This window comes from Toxotes jaculatrix, chromosome 10, assembly GCF_017976425.1.
Source record: "Toxotes jaculatrix isolate fToxJac2 chromosome 10, fToxJac2.pri, whole genome shotgun sequence".
Classification (NCBI taxonomy): domain Eukaryota; kingdom Metazoa; phylum Chordata; class Actinopteri; family Toxotidae; genus Toxotes; species Toxotes jaculatrix.
The window spans coordinates 1,265,974-1,285,646 of record NC_054403.1 but is presented as its reverse complement, the minus strand read 5'-3'; the positions used below and the strand labels follow the sequence as shown (position 1 = coordinate 1,285,646).

The window sequence follows — 19,673 nt, the reverse complement described above, 5'->3', positions numbered from 1 at the left end:
GAGGATGAGAGAAACCTTCTACTACTGTCAGCAGATTCTTCATGACCCACAGTGGTCAGCTGATGTATTACATGTTTCCACGTTTCTTGGATGTCATGGGACTGGTTAGTATTAAATATATGTTTTTCAAATAAAAATATTGGTTTATTTTAAACGTTTTTGCAAGACTTCTCACTGATGTTTGGAGCAGAGGTTGCTTCAAGGTTCCTTGAAAAATGGAACAGCAGTTTTAAAGATAAAGTTATCAAGGAGGCAGGAACCTGAAAGAGACGTCTCTCTTAAAACAACAACTGAAAGCTGCTCTGAATGAAGGATCTGACACTGCTGATGAAGCAGGTACAGTTATCATCAGAATAGTAATGCAGTTATGTGAGTCGTCCAACAGTCATCAGTTTATTGTGATTTTATTGATTTATTTTACAAAAGCATCTCTGAGTCTAAATAGGCCACTTAAGTCTGCAGTTAAGATTCAGTGTGAGGGCTGAACATTGCTTTGCTCTCCAGCACAGATTTATAATGACTGGGCCATTAATAGTTGTTATATGTGTATATGTTTAAGATCATAGTAAAACCATTAGAACAATGCACAGAGCAATATCATAAACACACTACTTAATATATATAATGAGTGTAAAAGTACTTTTCACTCTGTCTCCAGAGTGGGACAGCAACATGGCTTCTCTTCTGCTGCTGCTTCATCTTCTCACTCCACAACCAGCTGGAAGAAAGCGTCCCACAAAGATCAGCGTCGGAGAGGCAACGGATCATCTGGTAAAATTTCAGAAGGTTTGTCAAAACTTCCAAATACTGTAGATGTTGCTGAGTTTTAGAAACACATTTTTGTAAACATATTTCTCTTGTTTCAGTCATCCCAAAGCCTTGAGGATCATCTCCTGACCACTGAAGGAACCCATCAGTCATATCTTCTTGCCACAGAAACTTCAAAGACCCAGGTTTTCACCTTTTATATTGTCTTGGACAAAAAGCTTCTGTCATGTCAGTCATGTACATCCTTTGGTGCTTTTGATGAGCTGTTCAAGTCACATTTTGTTTTCAGTGTGAAGTATGATGACGCTCTCTCCAGCCTGTACACATTTTTGCAGACAGAGTAAAAGAGCTCAGAGCAAAGCTGTTAAACAAACCATAAGTAGCTTATTTAGCCAAAATGTTGAGATGTTTCCTCTGTAAATTCATCCTTTGGTTCAGTGTTGCTTTTGTTCAGGAACCTCAAATGAATTCATGCCATGTATCCAGGTAAAAGTCTCTCTAGTTATTGTGGATTCAGGAGACATCTCATTAAGATACACAGCTCCATTGATAACACAAGTGTGTCTAACCAGATCCCTTTCAACAACGACACAGAGACAGTAAACAATTCTCAGTCTGTAACTGATGAAATACTTCATCTCATTTCCAACATACTGAAGCAGCTCCTTCAGGTTCTACTCACAACAAAGACATGTGCTTCAGTTATAGCCAAGCTTTTGGGGAGTGGTGAACCAAATACTGTAGTTCTTTATACAACTGAAAATTTAGAGGAATCTGTCAAGCAGGTTGCATAAAATGATTTCTAATCTGAATTTAATGAGTTCTCTTACTGTTTTATACTTGAACTGTAAAGTGAGTAGTCGTCTACCTCAAGTTACACAATGCACCACAGAGAAATGTGTCAGTTTTTTATACATTTGCAGATATTTTATTATGCAGTAGGGCTGGGCGATATATCGATATAAAAGATATATCGATATATTTTTAAATGGGATATGAAATTAGGCCATATCGTATATATCGATATAGTTCAAACTTGCGCTGTGATCCTTGATCCATCCAGTGCGCATGCGTCACTACGTGTGCAGCCTGTTACGGCAGCTCCCGATTCTCTTTCACTTTTATTCTACTTTTCTTATCTTTGAGGCACTTTTCGTTATTTTTTTAATACGTTAGATTACTTTCTTTTCATCACACTGAGACATGTGGGTTGTGAGATTTTTGGGGCTTTTGTTTGCCGTTGCGTTACTTTTTTTCGGCGTAGCGACGCAACAACACCACACGGCCCGCATTGTTTACACCAGGGATCAGCTGTTAGACCTCAAGCCGGCTTTTTCACTGACAAGGCAAGAGGAGATCCCTGTTGAAATTTGGCGCAAGACACACCGGGGATGCAGAGGAAACAAAAAGAGGAAGAGGGAGGCTCTGAAACATCAAAGGAGAAGTATTAAGCCGTGTCTCCCCTCTATCATCATGGGGAACGTGAGGTCCCTCGCAAATAAGATGGACGAGCTGATGGCGCTGGCCCAGAGTCAGAGGGAGTATCGTGAGTGTAGTGTGATGTGCTTCACGGAGACATGGCTGCACCAGGATGTTCCTGATGATAACGCTACCATCAGGGGCTTCCACACGGTCCGTGCCCACAGAGACTGCGTCAGGAGCGGTAAGCGCAAAGGAGGAGGGCTTGCCGTTCTGGTGAATAATCGGTGGTGTAACCCCGCTCACATCACCGTGAAGGAGCGCATCTGTGGCCCGGATGTTGAACTGTGTGCTGTCGGAATTCGTCCATATTATCTGCCCAGTTTTCTCATGTTATCATGGTGGCAGTTTATGTTCCCCCCTCTGCAAACCCAAACACCGCGTGTGACGTCATTCACTCTACAATAGCCCGGTTACAGACTCAGCACCCGAGTGCATTCATTGCTATCTCGGGTGACTTCAAAAAATTTCCCTACGGGAATTAATAAAGTTTTTTCTGATTCTGATCTGATCTGATCCAAGCAAGCTGCTAACCCGGAGCTCTCAGCACCGCTTCCAGAGCTGAATGGGTGGCTGAGGATGCAGTGCTTGGCTATTGGTGTTTTACTTTGTGTTTTATGCTGCTATTTCGACCAGGTCTCTGTTGAAAAACTGATTGTTAAATAGAGGTTAAATAAATTAATCGTGACATGTGACATGTCATATTTGGCTTTGACTTTGACTGAACATTTGCTCTCACTTTGTGATAAAAATATCGGGATATATATCGTAAATCGATATTCAGTCTGAAGATATCGGGATATGACTTTTGGTCCATATCGCCCAGCCCTAATCCACCATATACCCAACCCTCACACATAAGAAACACACTACACACCAGCTCTGTTATTTCAAGATGGTTTATTCACTCATATGCTTTTACCAGTGCTGCTGCCATCTTGGTCCTCTCCTTCTCTGTGCCTGCGGGCTGAACCAGAGCAGCTGAAGAAGGCTGCCTTATATAGTGGTAGCAAATACCTGTGCAGCTGCTTAATTGTTGGCCATACCAGGTTCCACTGAGTGGGAGGGGGGATTTTGGTTTGGCATTAATATAATGGATGATATGATGAAGCAGATTCATGTATGTGTGAATTATTGAAATGATGATTTGTGTTTTGTTGTGGGTTTAATGTGGGACCTGATTATGAAGATGTGATGAACAGAGATCTCATTTAATGCATTGATTGTAAATTGGTTGGTCTTGGAAGGGGCTTAGGGTTTATAATGCTCCTGCCAACAAAGCACTCGAGGAGAGAGTGAGGGATGTAATACCCAGTAAATTGTGGATTTAATTTTTGTTAATTTTGCTTTGCTTTGTCTACAATGCAACACACCCCACTGATCTCTTTACATTATTCGTCCAATTCACCTAAACCATGTTTATTGACTGATCATCTGATCTGATTTGTTTTGTTTATTTGTTGTTGCTTCACAGTCTTTAGTGTTGACTGAACAGGAGTCTTCTGCCCTCCAGTGGTCACTGTCAGTAACTACAACTCTGCACACAGCACTGACAATGATATTGATGTTCACACTGACATTATTCCACATTTACTGACTTATTTTAGCTCTAATGTTCATCAGTCTGATAATGACTCTCTGTATGTGAACACACATATTATTACACTGATATAAATACTGATGTCTGACTGATGGACAAATAATCAGAGAGTTTACTGCCCTCCAGTGGTCACACTGACAAGTGCCCAACAGGACTCACACTGATTATTAGGATCAATATGTACCAATCAGTACTGATGACATCAGCAGGAAGATGAGGACTGGTCATAGTATGAATAATGTTCCATGTATTATTCCATCCATGTTTTCAGTACAAGCAGATACACTGTAAAAAATGTGACAACTAAAAGGATCACTGCAAAATGATAAATACGAGATGCACTGTAAAAAATCTAACATTGATTATCAGGAAATACACTGTAAAAGAATTTAATTGAGGCTGTGCACTGTGTAAAATGGCAACAAAGGTGACACAGGATATATCCAATAAACAATGATGGTCATAGATGAGCTCTGGACTAACTTAGAACCAGGGGATGCACTGTAAAATATATATATAAAAAAAAAAGCAGCAGATGTATTGTTAAGTGGAAGTTAGGCTGCACTGTTAAAAACAACAACCAGGGTGACAAAGTGGAAAACATCACAAGGGAAAGGACTGTCAGAAATATGTGATGCAGTGTGAAAATGAAAACGACCAATGACATCAGCAGTAAAATTACACAAGTATTATCAGCAGCCAGAGGATTCACTGTAAAACATGAAAAACAGGGTGAAAACCAGATATACACTGTAAAAATGACAAATGACATTGAAAAACTCTTTAAATATTTTTCAAATAAACTTCACAGCTTCTTGTTTTAGTCGAATTTCAGCTGCTGGTTTTCACTCATCTTTTCTCAGTATTTTTTCAAGATAACTTTTAAAATTCATAGAATCGAGGCTCAAACTCTTCAGAGTAGTCAGGAGCTTTCTAACTCTGTGAACCTCTGACAGACAGTTTGACAAGTTTCTATCTTTGTTTTCTCTCAGATCTTTCAGATGAACTGCATTTTAGTTTGAACTGAATCAGCTCAGTTTTCCCAATATTTAGAGAAACACAATGTTCACAATGATGCTTTTAATGTGAAAGGACAAGATCAGGATTAGAATCTTAACAAAGTAAAAGTCAGAAATATTTTTCTCCTGTAATAATCATAGCTTCCATCTTTAAAGGACTGGAAGAGGAAGAAGTTTACAAGGAATCATTTAGAAGAGTTTAACAAATAAACTGCTTTAATACATGAATCTGAAAAGGTGTGTGTGAGTGAAAGAGACAGACATGTACAGACTGAACTATCTGTTCAACAGTGAGAAAGTTTCTCTAACAGGAGGAGACTCTCTCTGCTACACTCTACACAGAGACACTGAGGAACCAGACGACCAGAGCCCAAACCCAGGATACAGAGGTTCAGTGAATGTGGTGTTGAAGTTGTAGAGGTGGATCAGTGAGTCAGAGGAGACTCTGTAGAAGGACAGAGAGCCAGCAGGACAATCCACGTACATTGCTACTCTGTCAGAGACAGAGGAAGATGATGAAGAGGAGGAGGAGGAGATAGATGTCATTCTGTTATTGTGCCAAACAGAGTAACCATCATCAGAGCAGCTCAGACTCCAGGACTGATCGTTCCATTCAAACACACAGTTTTCTCTGTCTCCTTTCCTTCTGATTCCTCTGTAACTCACTGATATATCAACATCTCCTGTCCACTCGACCTCCCAGTAACAGCGACCAGTCAGACCATTACTACACAGCAGCTGAGGCCACTGGTCAAATCTGTCTGGATGATCAGGATATGACTGATCCTCCTCCACATGTGTCACCTTCCTGTTGTTGTCAGACAGTTTGATCTTTCTGTTTACTGTGTTTGTGTCGATGGTGAGTTCACAGAAATCTGATGGAGAGAAGAAGACACAACACAGCTGCAGTTATTGATCTATCACCTGATCATTGATTGACACTTTGAAGATGGTTGAATGTGAGCTTCTTTGTTTTCAGGAATCAAATGAAAACCACACTTACACTTCCTCAGACCTGGTCTCAACCATCGGACTCCACCAGACTCCACCCTGAAAGGAGGAGGGGGGTCAGACCAGCACGTTCTCTTTCAGCATGCAAACATGGACATTACATGGCTCTCATTCATAGATGGTTTGATTATTCTGTTCATTCAGCAAAGAGACAAAGGACCTAGAGTCCTTATCTTGGAATTATACGGAGCAGGGAGGTGACATGGAGGAAAGATTTCATCATTTGTCTTCTCCATTTGATATCACTTTTGGTGTCACACACAACAAAAGATCTCAGAATGACAAGATCAGGATCTCAGAGAGGTTCAGCTGATTACTGATCATGGACATTTTAGAAGACAGAGACGTGATCAGAGACCTGATTTCATTTCCTCCTTGGTTTGAGACGCTGGCAGATGAATGTCTCTGAGCAGTGTAGATGGTCTTATTATTGTTGGGATGTTATTATTAGTGTGTCAGCGCTGAACAGGTATCTAAAGTCTTTGGGGTTGTTGTGGTGAAAGCACTCTGAGTGCTCAAAGTGGCTCTGTTGGTTCAGGAGCAGTTCAAGCAGCTGCAGCTCAAATGTTTCCACGTTGGCTTTGTGCTGATGCAGCATGAAATCCAGTCTGAGAAAGTCCTGCTCAGGTCACAGAAAACAGCTGACCACACCTGATTTAATGATTGTCACATATTTTCTCTTAAATATGATACAGTGAGTCATGATGAGATACTGAAATCAGAATTAGAGAAAACTCCTCTTTGTGTTGTTGTTGAATTCAAAGCACTTGTGTAGAGATCTGTCATCAGCTGTGACACACTAAATGTTTCCAGCTCTTCCTCCTCTATCACACACTGTCTGTGGCTGCAGCAGGCCTCTCCATACCTGAGGGTGTCCAGTCTCCAGTGTGGATCCTTCAGTCCAGCAGACAGCAGCTTCTCTCCTGAGTCTCCTGGATGATTGTAGCTCAGGTCCAGCTCTCTCAGATGGGAGGGGTTGCAGCTCAGAGCTGAGGCCAGAGAAGTACAGCCTTCCTCTGTGATCAGACATCCTGACAGCCTGCAGACACACAACATCACACAGGAACCCTCTGTCAACACCTGCTGGTCTGTTTTGTTGTTCTCTTTTGTTCATATTTTTGTTTTTGGTTCTGGTCCATTTTGGTCCAGGTTCAATGTATTTAAGGCAAATTCCTTAAACATCATCTGTAGAAGAGAAATGATGAATAATTGTCTGAGTCTAGAAAGTTCTGCTGAACTTTAGTAAAATTTACTTTGAACAATCCGACACAAGTTGGCTGTTTATCCACTGATATAAATCAGATATGAGTAAATCATCAGCTAAACAGGTTGATGGATCCTGACCTGAGAGTCTCCAGGGTACAGTGTGGACTCTTCAGTCCAGCAGACAGAAGCTTCAGTCCTGAATCCTGCAGCTTGTTGTTACTCAGGTCCAGGTGTCTCAGACTAGAGGACTGGGAGCTGAGAACTGAGGACAGAGCTTCACAGCTTCTCTCTGAGAGGTTACAGCTGCTCAGTCTGAAGAGGAAACAATGAAGAAAAAGTCAAATAACATTTGTGTTGAAAGGACAATCAAAGGAACAAAACTCTCAGTTTGCTCTGCAGCTCACAGCAAACTAACAGACCTGCATTTGAAAACTGGGCCAAACATCAAACACAGATTTGTTGAGTGAAGCAGAAATATCAGCTCTTTATCCACCTGCTAACCAATGAGGAATTTCTACATTGATGATCATCTTTAAAATTAAATATGATACAATCACTAATAAACAGACATGTACAGTCAAGGCCGTAAGTATTTGGACAGTTAGACATGTTATGTTCTTCAGGCTCTCAGCACATTGACTTTATAATATAATAATGGATACTACAGTCAATGACTGCAAAGGATTTTACACTAAATATTAAATCTGATGCGTTTGTTTCACTTCATGTGTATTTGTCCAGTTACTTTTGAACCACTAAAAGGGCTGATTCATAACATGCTGCTGAGCTCAGTCAAGTCTGGAATTAGAAGACAAAGATCAAATCAGACATGTTGGACTAAAAACTGACTTTGATTCACCACTGAAATGGATCAAACTTCAAATGTTCAGTCCTGATCCAGGAAAAATGTCTTGCTTGGTCCTGCTCTCTATCCTGCAGATCAGCTCAGGAAATCCACAACTAAACATATTCAACTGAACAAGTATTTGATCCCCAATTACAGATGGATTTAATGGAAAACTTTGGAAAATGGTCAGAAGCAAAGTCACATAATATATACAATTTAATACTACTACTACTACTACTACTACTAATAATAATAATAATACATTTTATTTGTTGTCTTTCCAAACACCCAGCGACACTTTACAATACAACAAGATTTGCAGTTAATGGACTGAAACATGTCAAACTAACAGTGTGCTCCTTTAAGTCTTTGCTCCTTAATACATTTAACAAGTCAATTCAATTCAATGAGAAAAGACCACAATTTACACACACACACACTGAAGAACTGACATTAGTCCTGACACTTCATTCAGCAAGTGTTTTTAAGTTGAATTGTACAAATATTAGTTGTGAGGATCTTCTGTATATTGTTGTGATAAAAATGGACTTTGAACAACTTACACTGGACATTTTCTACACTTCATTTAGAAAACATTAGTCTGCTGACTGTGACAAATACCAGTGTGTGAGTTCTGAAGGTTTCATTGAAGTCAACAGACATTATTCATGACAACTGACTGAAATGAAGTGAAACTGAAGGAATAATTCTTAGTCTGAGAGAAGAAAAAGACACAATATGGAACAACAGCTATTTCAAATCTCATTCATTCATTCAAGATGAATGGATTCAAGTTCAAGTTCTGGATGAAGATAAACCTGGTTCAGTTGTGGATTAAAGATATAAGATCCTACAATAGTAACAGACTGACCTCAGAGTCTCCAGTCTACAGTGTGGACTCTCCAGAAAACCACACAGCAGCTTCACTCCTGAATCCTGCAGCTTGTTGTTGTAGCTCAGGTCCAGGTGTCTCAGATGGGAGGGGTTGGACTTCAGAGCTGAGGCCAGAGAAGCACAGCTGATCTCTGACAAACTGCAGGAACTCAATCTGAATAAAGAATAAATCATGTGGATAAAAATCATTTCTAATCCAATCAGATATGTCCTAATCAATGAGCTTTCACTAACATGAGTAGAGGGACTTTGTCCTTCTCTTATTGTGGATCATCATAATGTCAGCCTTCTACACACATCATCCAAATGTCACCACAACATTCATACAACTATTCATGTCAACACAGATTCATAACATGCTGCTGAGCTCAGTCAAGTCTGGAATTAGAAGATAAAGATCAAATCAGACATGTTGGACTGAAAACTGACTTTGATTCACCACTGAAATGGATCAAACTTCAAATGTTCAGTCCTGATCCAGGAAAAATGTCTTGCTTGGTCCTGGTCTCTATCCTGCAGATCAGCTCAGGAAATCCACAACTAAACACATGTTCAACTGAACAACAACTATTTGATCCCAAATTACAGATGGATTTAATGGAAAACTTTGGAAAATGGTCAGAAGCAAAGTCACATAATATATACAATTTAATACTACTACTACTACTACTACTACTACTAATAATAATAATAATAATCATAATAATGATAAAACATTTTATTTGTTGGTGTCTTTCCAAACACCCAGTGACACTTTACAATACAACAAGATTTGGAGTTAATGGACTGAAACATGTCAAACCAACAGTGTGCTCCTTTAAGTCTTTGCTCCTTAACACATTTAACAAGTCAATTCAACTCAATGAGAAAAGACCACAATTTACACACACACACACACACACACACACACACACACACACACACACACACAGAAGAACTGACATTAGTCCTGACACTTCATTCAAATGAACTTCAAAGGAAAGAAGAGTTTTTTCTTCAGCAAGTGTTTTTCAATCGATTTGTACAAATATTAGTTCTGAGGATCTTCTGTATATTGTTGTGATAAAAATGGACTTTGAACAACTCACACTGGACATTTTCTACACTTCATTTAGAAAACATTAGTCTGCTGACTGTGACAAATACGAGTGTGTGAGTTCTGAAGGTTTCATTGAAGTCAACAGACATTATTCATGACAACTGACTGAAATGAAGAGAAACTGAAGGAATAATTCTTAATCTGAGAGAAGAAAAAGACACAATATGGAACGACAACTATTTCAAATCTCATTCATTCATTCATTCATTCATTCAAGATGAATGGATTCAAGTTCAAGTTCTGGATGAAGATAAACCAGGTTCAGTTGTGGATTAAAGATATAAGATCTACAACAGTAACAGACAGTGAACTGACCTCAGTCTCTCCAGTCTACAGTGTGGACTCTCCAGAAAACCACACAGCAGCTTCACTCCTGAATCCTGCAGCTCGTTGTAGCTCAGGTCCAGGTGTCTCAGATGGGAGGGGTTGGACCTCAGAGCTGAGGCCAGAGAAGCACAGCTGATCTCTGACAAACTGCAGGAACTCAATCTGAATAAAGAATAAATCATGTGGATAAAAATCATTTCTAATCCAATCAGATATGTCCTAATCAATGAGCTTTCACTAACATGAGTAGAGGGACTTTGTCCTTCTCTTATTGTGGATCATCATAATGTCAGCCTTCTACACACATCATCCAAATGTCACCACAACATTCATACAACTATTCATGTCAACACAGATTCATAACATGCTGCTGAGCTCAGTCAAGTCTGGAATTAGAAGATAAAGATCAAATCAGACATGTTGGACTAAAAACTGACTTTGATTCACCACTGAAATGGATCAAACTTCAAATGTTCAGTCCTGATCCAGGAAAAATGTCTTGCTTGGTCCTGGTCTCTATCCTGCAGATCAGCTCAGGAAATCCACAACTAAACATATTCAACTGAACAACAACTATTTGATCCCAAATTACAGATGGATTTAATGGAAAACTTTGGAAAATGGTCAGAAGCAAAGTCACATACACACAATTTAATACTACTACTACTACTACTACTACTAATAATAATAATAATACATTTTATTTGTTGTCTTTCCAAACAGCCAGCGACACTTTACAACGAGATTTGCAGTTAATGGACTGAAACACGTCAAACCAACAGTGTGCTCCTTTAACTCTTTGCTCCTTAACACATTTAACAAGTCAATTCAACTCATTGAGAAAAGACCACAATTTACACACTTGTGTTAAAGATCAGACACACACACACACAGAAGAACTGACATTAGTCCTGACACTTCATTCAAATGAACTTCAAAGGAAAGAAGAGTTTTTTCTTCAGCAAGTGTTTTTCAGTTGATTTGTACAAATATTAGTTCTGAGGATCTTCTGTATATTGTTGTGATAAAAATGGACTTTGAACAACTCACACTGGACATTTTCTACACTTCATTTAGAAAACATTAGTCTGCTGACTGTGACAAATACGAGTGTGTGAGTTCTGAAGGTTTCATTGAAGTCAACAGACATTATTCATGACAACTGACTGAAATGAAGTGAAACTGAAGGAATAATTCTGAGTCTGAGAGAAGAAAAAGTCACAATATGGAACAACAACTATTTCAAATCTCATTCATTCATTCATTCATTCAAGATGAATGGATTCAAGTTCAAGTTCTGGATGAAGATAAACCAGGTTCAGTTGTGGATTAAAGATCTAAGATCTACAACAGTAACAGACAGTGACTGACCTCAGAGTCTCCAGTCTACAGTGTGGACTCTCCAGAAAACCACACAGCAGCTTCACTCCTGAATCCTGCAGCTTGTTGTTGACACTCAGGTCCAGGTGTCTCAGATGGGAGGGGTTGGACTTCAGAGCTGAGGCCAGAGAAGCACAGCTGATCTCTGACAAACTGCAGGAACTCAATCTGAATAAAGAATAAATTGTGGATAAAAATCATTTCTAATCCAATCAGATATGATCATTCTATTATCATTTTGATTGTTCATGTTATGTATTTATATTATTTTTTCTATTTTGATTATTTATCCTGCCTCCAGTGTTTTCTCATTGCAAAGCCTTGAGATTTATGATAGTGTTTCCTCAGTTCCTGATTTTATTGGAAACTTTACTTAACTGTGGTTATTGATGGATTTTGGGTGTGTGCCTGTGTGGAGTGGAGGGACTAACACAGTGTACAGCACTTTGTGCTACAATGTATTTGTATGAAAAGTGAAATAAAAACATCTGATTGATTGAACTGACTGAAATGAAGTGAAACTGAAGGAATAATTCTTAGTCTGAGAGAAGAAAAAGTCACAATATGGAACAACAACTATTTCAGATCTTGTTCATTCGTTCATTAAAGATGAATGGATTCAAGCTCTGGATGAAGATAAACCAGGTTCAGTTGTGGATTAAAGATATAAGATCTACAACAGTAACAGACAGTGAACTGACCTCAGAGTCTCCAGTCTACAGTGTGGACTCTCCAGAGAACCACACAGCAGCTTCACTCCTGAATCCTGCAGCTTGTTGTAGCTCAGATCCAGTTGTCTCAGATGGGAGGGGTTGGACTTGAGAGCTGAGGCCAGAGAAGCACAGCTGATCTCTGACAAACTGCAGGAACTCAATCTGAATAAAGAAGAAATCATGTGGATAAAAATCGTTTCTAATCCAATCAGATATGTCCTAATCAATGAGCTTTCACTAACATGAGTAGAGGGACTTTGTCCTTCTCTTATTGTGGATCATCATAATGTCAGCCTTCTAGTAGATAAGAACAATAATTATTTTTAACTTTCTTACTTAATTAGTAAAATTATTATGAGAGTGTGATGCATGATAAAAAATTGTCATTCAGGACACAATTGACTGAAACAATCAAAGATGTAAAAACTTTAAAAATCATTAGATATGGGCCCCTCTAAAGTCAGCACTGATGGACTCAAGAAACATCTGTAGTCATTGCAGTCATCAAAAAACTGGAATTTGGTCTGACCTGAGAGTCTCCAGGGTACAATGTGGACTCTTCAGTCCAGCAGACAGAAGCTTCACCCCTGAATCCTGCGGGTCATTGTTACTCAGGTCCAGGTGTCTCAGACTAGAGGACTGGGAGCTGAGAACTGAGGACAGAGCTTCACAGCTTCTCTCTGAGAGGTTACAGCTGCTCAGTCTGAAGAGGAAACAATGAAGAAAAAGTCAAATAACATTTGTGTTGAAAGGACAATCAAAGGAACAAAACTCTCAGTTTGCTCTGCAGCTCACAGCAAACTAAGTTTCTACATTGATGATCATCTTTCATTGGCTCTGATTCAAATCCTTTCTGTTTTATTCTCAACAAGTTGGAGACATGACAGTTAAATATGACACAATCAGTTTAGACATGTTTTGTTGTTCAGGCTCTCAGCACATTCACTTTAAAATATAATAATGGATACTACAGTCAATGACTGCAAAGGATTTTACACTAAATATTTAATCTGAGGAGTTTGTTTCACTCCACATGTATTTGTCCAGTTACTTTTGAACCATTAATAGGGCTGAATCTCCCACACAGTTCTTTCTGTACTGATGTCAACCTGCTCAAATTAAAGCTGAGACTTGGCTCTTTAATGTAGGATCCATTATTTTAATTCAGATTCAATGTGATGAAGCTCAGAGCTCAGAGATGATGATAAGGAATTAAAGAAGAGAGGAATTTATTTTCCCACCTGCTGAATTAAATAGCAGAGTCTTTATATAATGATGAATAAATCCAACTATCTATATACTTACAGAGCTTTGTTAGAGGCTTTGACAACTGGCAGCAGCTTCAGAAGAGCCTCCTCTGAAGCAGAGTATTTCTTCAGGTCAAACACGTCCAGATCTTTTTCTGATGACAGTAAGATGAAGACCAGAGCTGACCATTGAGCAGGAGACAGTTCATCTGTGGAGAGACGTCCTGAACTCAGGGACTGTTGGATTTGCTCCACTAGAGAACGATCATTCAGTTCATTCAGACAGTGGAACAGGTTGATGCTTTGCTCTGCAGAGGGAGTCTCTTCAATCTTCTTCTTGATGTACTGGACTGTTTGCTGATTGGTCTGTGGGCCACTTCCTGTCTGTCTCAGAAGACCTCGTAGGAGAGTCTGATTGGTCTGCAGTGAAAGACCCAGGAGGAAGCGGAGGAACAAGTCCAGGTGTCCATTTGGACTCTGTAAGGCCTTGTCCACAGCCCTCTGGTAGAAGGTTGAAAATTTACCTGTTATTATTTTGAGTCTTTGGGAAGATGATTTCTTTTTTGACAGCAGATTTACTCCAGAGTTGATGAAGGTCAGATGGACATGAAGAGCAGCCAGAAACTCCTGAAGACTCAGATGGACGAAGCAGAACACCTTGTCCTGGTACAGTCCTCTCTCCTCTTTAAAGACCTGTGTGAACACTCCTGAGTACACTGAGGCTGCTCTGATATCAATACCACACTCTGTCAGGTCTGATTCATAGAAGATCAGGTTTCCTTTCTGCAGCTGCTCAAAAGCCAGTTTTCCCAGAGACTCAATCATCTTCCTGGTCTCTGGACTCCAGTGTGGATCTGTCTCAGCTCCTCCATCATACTTAATATTCTTCAGTTTGGACTGAACCACCAGGAAGTGGATGTACATCTCAGTCAGGGTCTTGGGCAGCCCTCCTCCCTCTTTGGTTTCCAACACATCCTCCAGAACTGTAGCAGTGATCCAGCAGAAGACTGGGATGTGGCACATGATGTGGAGGCTTCGTGAAGTCTTGATGTGGGAGATGATCCTTCTGACCTGCTCCTCCTCTCTGAACCTCTTCCTGAAGTACTCCTCCTTCTGTGGGTCAGTGAACCCTCTGACCTCTGTAACCATGTCAACACACTCAGGAGGGATCTGATTGGCTGCTGCAGGTCGTGTGGTTATCCAGAGGCGAGCAGAGGGAAGCAGTTTCCCCCTGATGAGGTTTGTCAGCAGCACATCCACTGAGGTGGACTCTGTAACATCAGTCAGGATCTCAGTGTTGTGGAAGTCCAGAGGAAGTCGACACTCATCCAGACCGTCAAAGATGAACAGAACCTGGACCTCTTCAAACCTGCAGAGTCCTGCTTCTTTGGTTTCAGTAAAGAATTGATGAACAAGTTCCACCAAGCTGAACTTTTTCTCTTTCAGCACATTCAGCTCTCTGAACGTGAATGGAAATGTGAAGTGTATGTCCTGGTTGGCTTTGTCTTCAGCCCAGTCCAGAGTCAACTTCTGTGTTAAGACAGTTTTCCCAATGCCAGCCACTCCCTTTGTCATCACTGTTCTGATTGGTCCGTCTCTTCCAGGTGAGGCTTTAAAGATGTCTTCTTGTCTGATGCTTGTTTCTGGTCTGGCTGGTTTCCTGGATGCTGTTTCAATCTGTCTGACCTCATGTTCATCATTGACCTCTCCAGTCCCTCCCTCTGTGATGTAGAGCTCTGTGTAGATCTGATTCAGAAGGGTTGGGTTTCCTGCTTTAGAGATCCCCTCAAACACACACTGGAACTTCTTCTTCAGAGTAGATTTAAGTTTACGTTGACAAACTGGAGCAACATGTCCTGAATGAACAAACAAGAAACAACATCAATGACTGATTCATAAAGAAAACATGACATGTTCATCCCCCTAAAGAACACACATGAACATATTTCCCTCCATGTCTTGAGACGTTAGTAAATGTCCCATTTGTTCATCATGTTGAATCTTTAGAGAAATCCTCTTACTGCTGTGCAGACAGTCAGCCAGCTCCTCCTGCTTCATTCTCCTCAGGAAGTTCACTGTGATCTTCACAAAAGCCTCTCTGCTGCCCCACCTCTGCTCTTCATCCTCACTGTCCAACACCTCCTCATCCTCCCTCTGACTCTCTGAGCATTCTGGGTAATCTGGACTCACAACCTTCTGGATCTTCTTCAGCTCCTTCTTCACAAAAGTGACAATGTTCTCCTCCAGCAGCTGGAACAGAAAACTATATGAATGACACAATCAAAGTAAAACCATGGAGCCAAACATCAGATCCATGTTGGACACACTGACAATCCACTGCTCTAAAAAGTGCAGCATGGAGATTATTGTCAACACAACAGATGTCAAAGTAGTTGTTGTCCATGTACAGACCACAAATATGGAGTCCAGGTGTGTTTGATGCTGCTGGGCAGACTGAGCACTGGGAACCTCTGAGCTCTTCTGGTCCACTCTGTGGAGGAATCATGAAGAATTAGCTCACATTATGTTTGCAGCATCTGTGAGTGTTTTATGCTTTGTACACAAACAACAGCTGCTTTTATGTTCTGTGGTGACTGTCCTGATTAAAGCAAACACTACTGTGCTGTGACATTCTCAATGAGAGGAAACAAGCAATCAGTTCTGTACCTCATGACCTAGAGTCATCACAACAAGTCCACCTTTTAAATGATGAGTTTTAAGGACTCACACTGGGTTTGACAGAGGTCTCACCTCTGCTACAGGACACTAACACAAACACTGGAACTGGATAGGTGCTGAGTTACAGGGAGTTTTAGTTCTGATCTGAATGACACATATAAGAACATAAGAAGTGCTTTTCTTGAAAAGAGAAACATCAACTTTGCCACTAAAGCCTGTGTTTCAGCCTGATCATGTTCATATACTGTGTCATTCATGAAGCCTGGAGACAAAACACAATCACTTCATCTTTCATAGGAGACCAGTTATACAGGACAGCTGTCTGATACATTTTAAACTCAGCTGCAGCTCACTTCTTTGCAGCAGAGGGAGGCTGTCCTTTGAAATCAATGAGACCACGCTTTGACCTGTCACTCTTCATGGACACACAGCTGGGCTCAGGTCCAGGGAAGTCTGGTCTCTGATGGATCCTGGTGGACACAGAGATTAAGATCATCAGGGACATGGGGACAGGGACAACATGTCTATTATTTATACAGTGTTCTCATAGTAAAGAAGAAAACATGCAGTCAGCTGCAGCTCACTTCTTTGCAGCAGAGGGAGGCTGTCCTTTGAAATCAATGAGGATACCCTTTGACCTGTCACTCTTCATGGACACACAGCTGGGCTCAGGTCCATGTTCAGGTCCAGGTCCAGCAGAGTCTGGTGTGTGCTGCTGCTCTGGCCTTCAACACAACACACACACAGCTTTGAGTGTGAATAATGATGGTGCAGTGATGTGAGTGCTGAGCTCTGACATGGAGAAGAGTCATGGACAGTTAGAGATCCTCATCTCACCTCTGAGCTTTGGTCTGGATCTCATGGTCCCCACACAGACTGCTTTTAGGGGGAGGGGCTCCCTCCTCTCTGTCCTCACACTGATTCATGATGCTGAATTCACATCCACATCAGCTCACACACACTTTCTACCTTCATCTGGAGAGAAAACACAAATCATTCATCTGCACATCAACTGAAATCCTCCTCTCCATCATTTGTCCTGTAGAAATATCAGCTGCTCCTCCACTGATTGGCTCTTCTTTCTTCTTTCATATCTTTCACACACGATTCAGAGACGAGCATTTCCATTCACTGACACACAGATGGACTGAGATCCACTGATTTTGTCTGCAGTGTTTCTGTAGAAAATGACTTGATGAAACAAGCTGCAGGTGATTATTCCACACAAAACAACTCAGACTCAGTTCATTTCTCCTGAATATTATTCCAGGGGCCCTTTTAGTTGGGGCCCCTGGCGCTTTCCTGCCTTTTCTAATAGTAAAGTCTGAACTATATGAAGCAGCAACAACAAACCAAAACCAAACCAAACAGCAGAGACACAGATAGACATCAATAAAAACAGCAAATATGTCCTGACAGACAGTTTTTCTGTTTGTACTGTGACCAGCCACAGAGATATAATCACCTATCAGAGCTGCTGAGATGCTTTATTGTGAGAGTATTTATGGATTTGGGTCTTTATCATCTAATTCATCAGGTAGAGTTTGTCCTGATAGGACCAGGAGGCCTCTGACTCTGTGGATGGAGTGTTAACTGTCTCTCTGAAAAACCCTGTCAGTCCCTCTGAACTCAGTCCCGTAGAGTTCATCTAATGACAGAGAAAGTCAGAGCTGTTCTCCAGCCGCTGTCCGGCCGAGCTCAGACCGCATTTAGCGGCTCAGACTGCGGGAGAGCAGCGGCTCAGGTCCGCCTCCTCCACAGGCTGATTCAGGCAGGAAAAGCTGCCTTCAGTCAGCAGTAAGTGGAGCCACAGACTAACAAAGGCTCCGTGTTCAGCTACTGACCATCAGCTCACTCTGCTTCTACTCTGACTCCACCGCTTCTACTGCAAATATCCACACAACATGGAGGATAATGAATAAACGAAGAGACACAAACCGCTGCGTCTCTTCGCGCCGCCATGTCTGAATGACGGTCCTCCTCCTGCCTCATCCCGAGTTTACAGTGACAACTCAGAGTCTACACAACTAAACACCATAACGCAATATATATTTTAAAAAAAGTACAACATCCAAAAAAACTCGACCATCAGATAATTCAGGTCACAACAGTAAGTGTTGACGAGTAAAACGTCGGACATTTACCTTCAGACAGAGAAAATCATCTGCGCCACAAACGTCGGTCAAAGTGAAAGTAAAATTTCAGCAACCGTGGGATGGTGTGATGGGGATTCCAACTCTTTTATGAGAGCCGGTTCTTATGGCTCGGCTCACTAAAAAGAGCCGGCTCTTTCGGCTCCCAAATGGCGCCTCAGATTTTTTTTTTTTTTTTGCTGCTTAAATTAATTTATTACCAAAATAATGTAAAATTATGTGTAAAATGAATTACTAATGTACAAAACATATATTTATATGGCTTATTATGCTCAACATGGAACAGGGCTCAAAGTACAAAAACAAATATCGGTCAATTTGACAAAAAGATCCCATTTCGGATTTTATGTACAATATTTGTAAATTTTCAACTATTTACAGTGAAACAGTTCAGCATCCAGGTAACAGTTTTAGCTAGCACATGAAGAAAAAGCGAATGCCTCAGAATTGAGGGATTGAACCTGTTTCTCTTTTTGTGTGTGTGCTTTTCTGTAACTTTTCTGTTACTTTTCACATGTGACTTGAACAGAAAACCGGCTCCCTGGCAGGAGTCGGCTCCGATCGTTCACTTTAAATAGCTGGCTCTAAGAGCCGTTTCATTCGAGACCGACACATCACTAGTACCAGTACTGGTAACTCTCTACGGAAAGTCCCTGGGTGTGTTTTTGAGAAAGAGTCACTGACTGGTCTGAAAGGTCCCTGAGCTGGCGGCAGTGGGCAAAGCGCTTGTCTGAGGCGCTTTGGCTTTGTTAGGCACCACCTCTTCATTCACTATTTCTGTGTTTTCTTTGTTTTTTTCTGTTAGTTTTTGTTTGACCTAGCTCTGTTGTGTTTTTCCATTTTTTGTGTATGTGTTCCTTCATATGAACGTTCTTAGGCAGATGGATTAGACCGATTATCGGCGCCCATATTCGGCACTTTGACGCATATCGGCATCTGCTTTTTTTTAATCCGACGGCCGATGAAAGATCAATTTAAAACTGGGTTATTCTGGCTCTGATGCAGTTGCACCTCTGCACTCACTACTCTGTCTCCAACATTGTCCCACCCACAGCACCATCTGATTGGGTACAAGCAGAGCTGATTGGCACGGGTAACAGCCAATCAATAGTGAACACTGCATGCACAGTGCTCTCACACACACGGCGGAGAAAACGTTTTACCGAGAAGCTCCGGAGCGCAGGTTTAGAAGGTAAGTTAAGGCAGCAGACTCTCCCGAAATTGTAATAAACGTCCCGGTTCTCTGCAACT

The 19,673-nt window shown here is 40.9% G+C and overlaps 1 protein-coding gene across 1 annotated transcript; it reads right to left on the bottom strand.

Annotated features, from left to right (window-relative positions):
* Nucleotides 1-4,913: 4,913 nt before the first annotated feature.
* Nucleotides 4,914-16,077, bottom strand: LOC121188904 (NLR family CARD domain-containing protein 3-like; the record flags this gene model as incomplete). Its single annotated transcript, XM_041048852.1, has 8 exons — nucleotides 4,914-4,924; nucleotides 5,205-5,741; nucleotides 5,870-5,916; nucleotides 7,222-7,395; nucleotides 12,873-13,046; nucleotides 13,649-15,446; nucleotides 15,612-15,840; nucleotides 16,003-16,077. Coding segments are annotated over 8 exons (3,045 nt in total), but the record flags the coding sequence as incomplete, so codon positions are not given.
* Nucleotides 16,078-19,673: the final 3,596 nt, after the last annotated feature.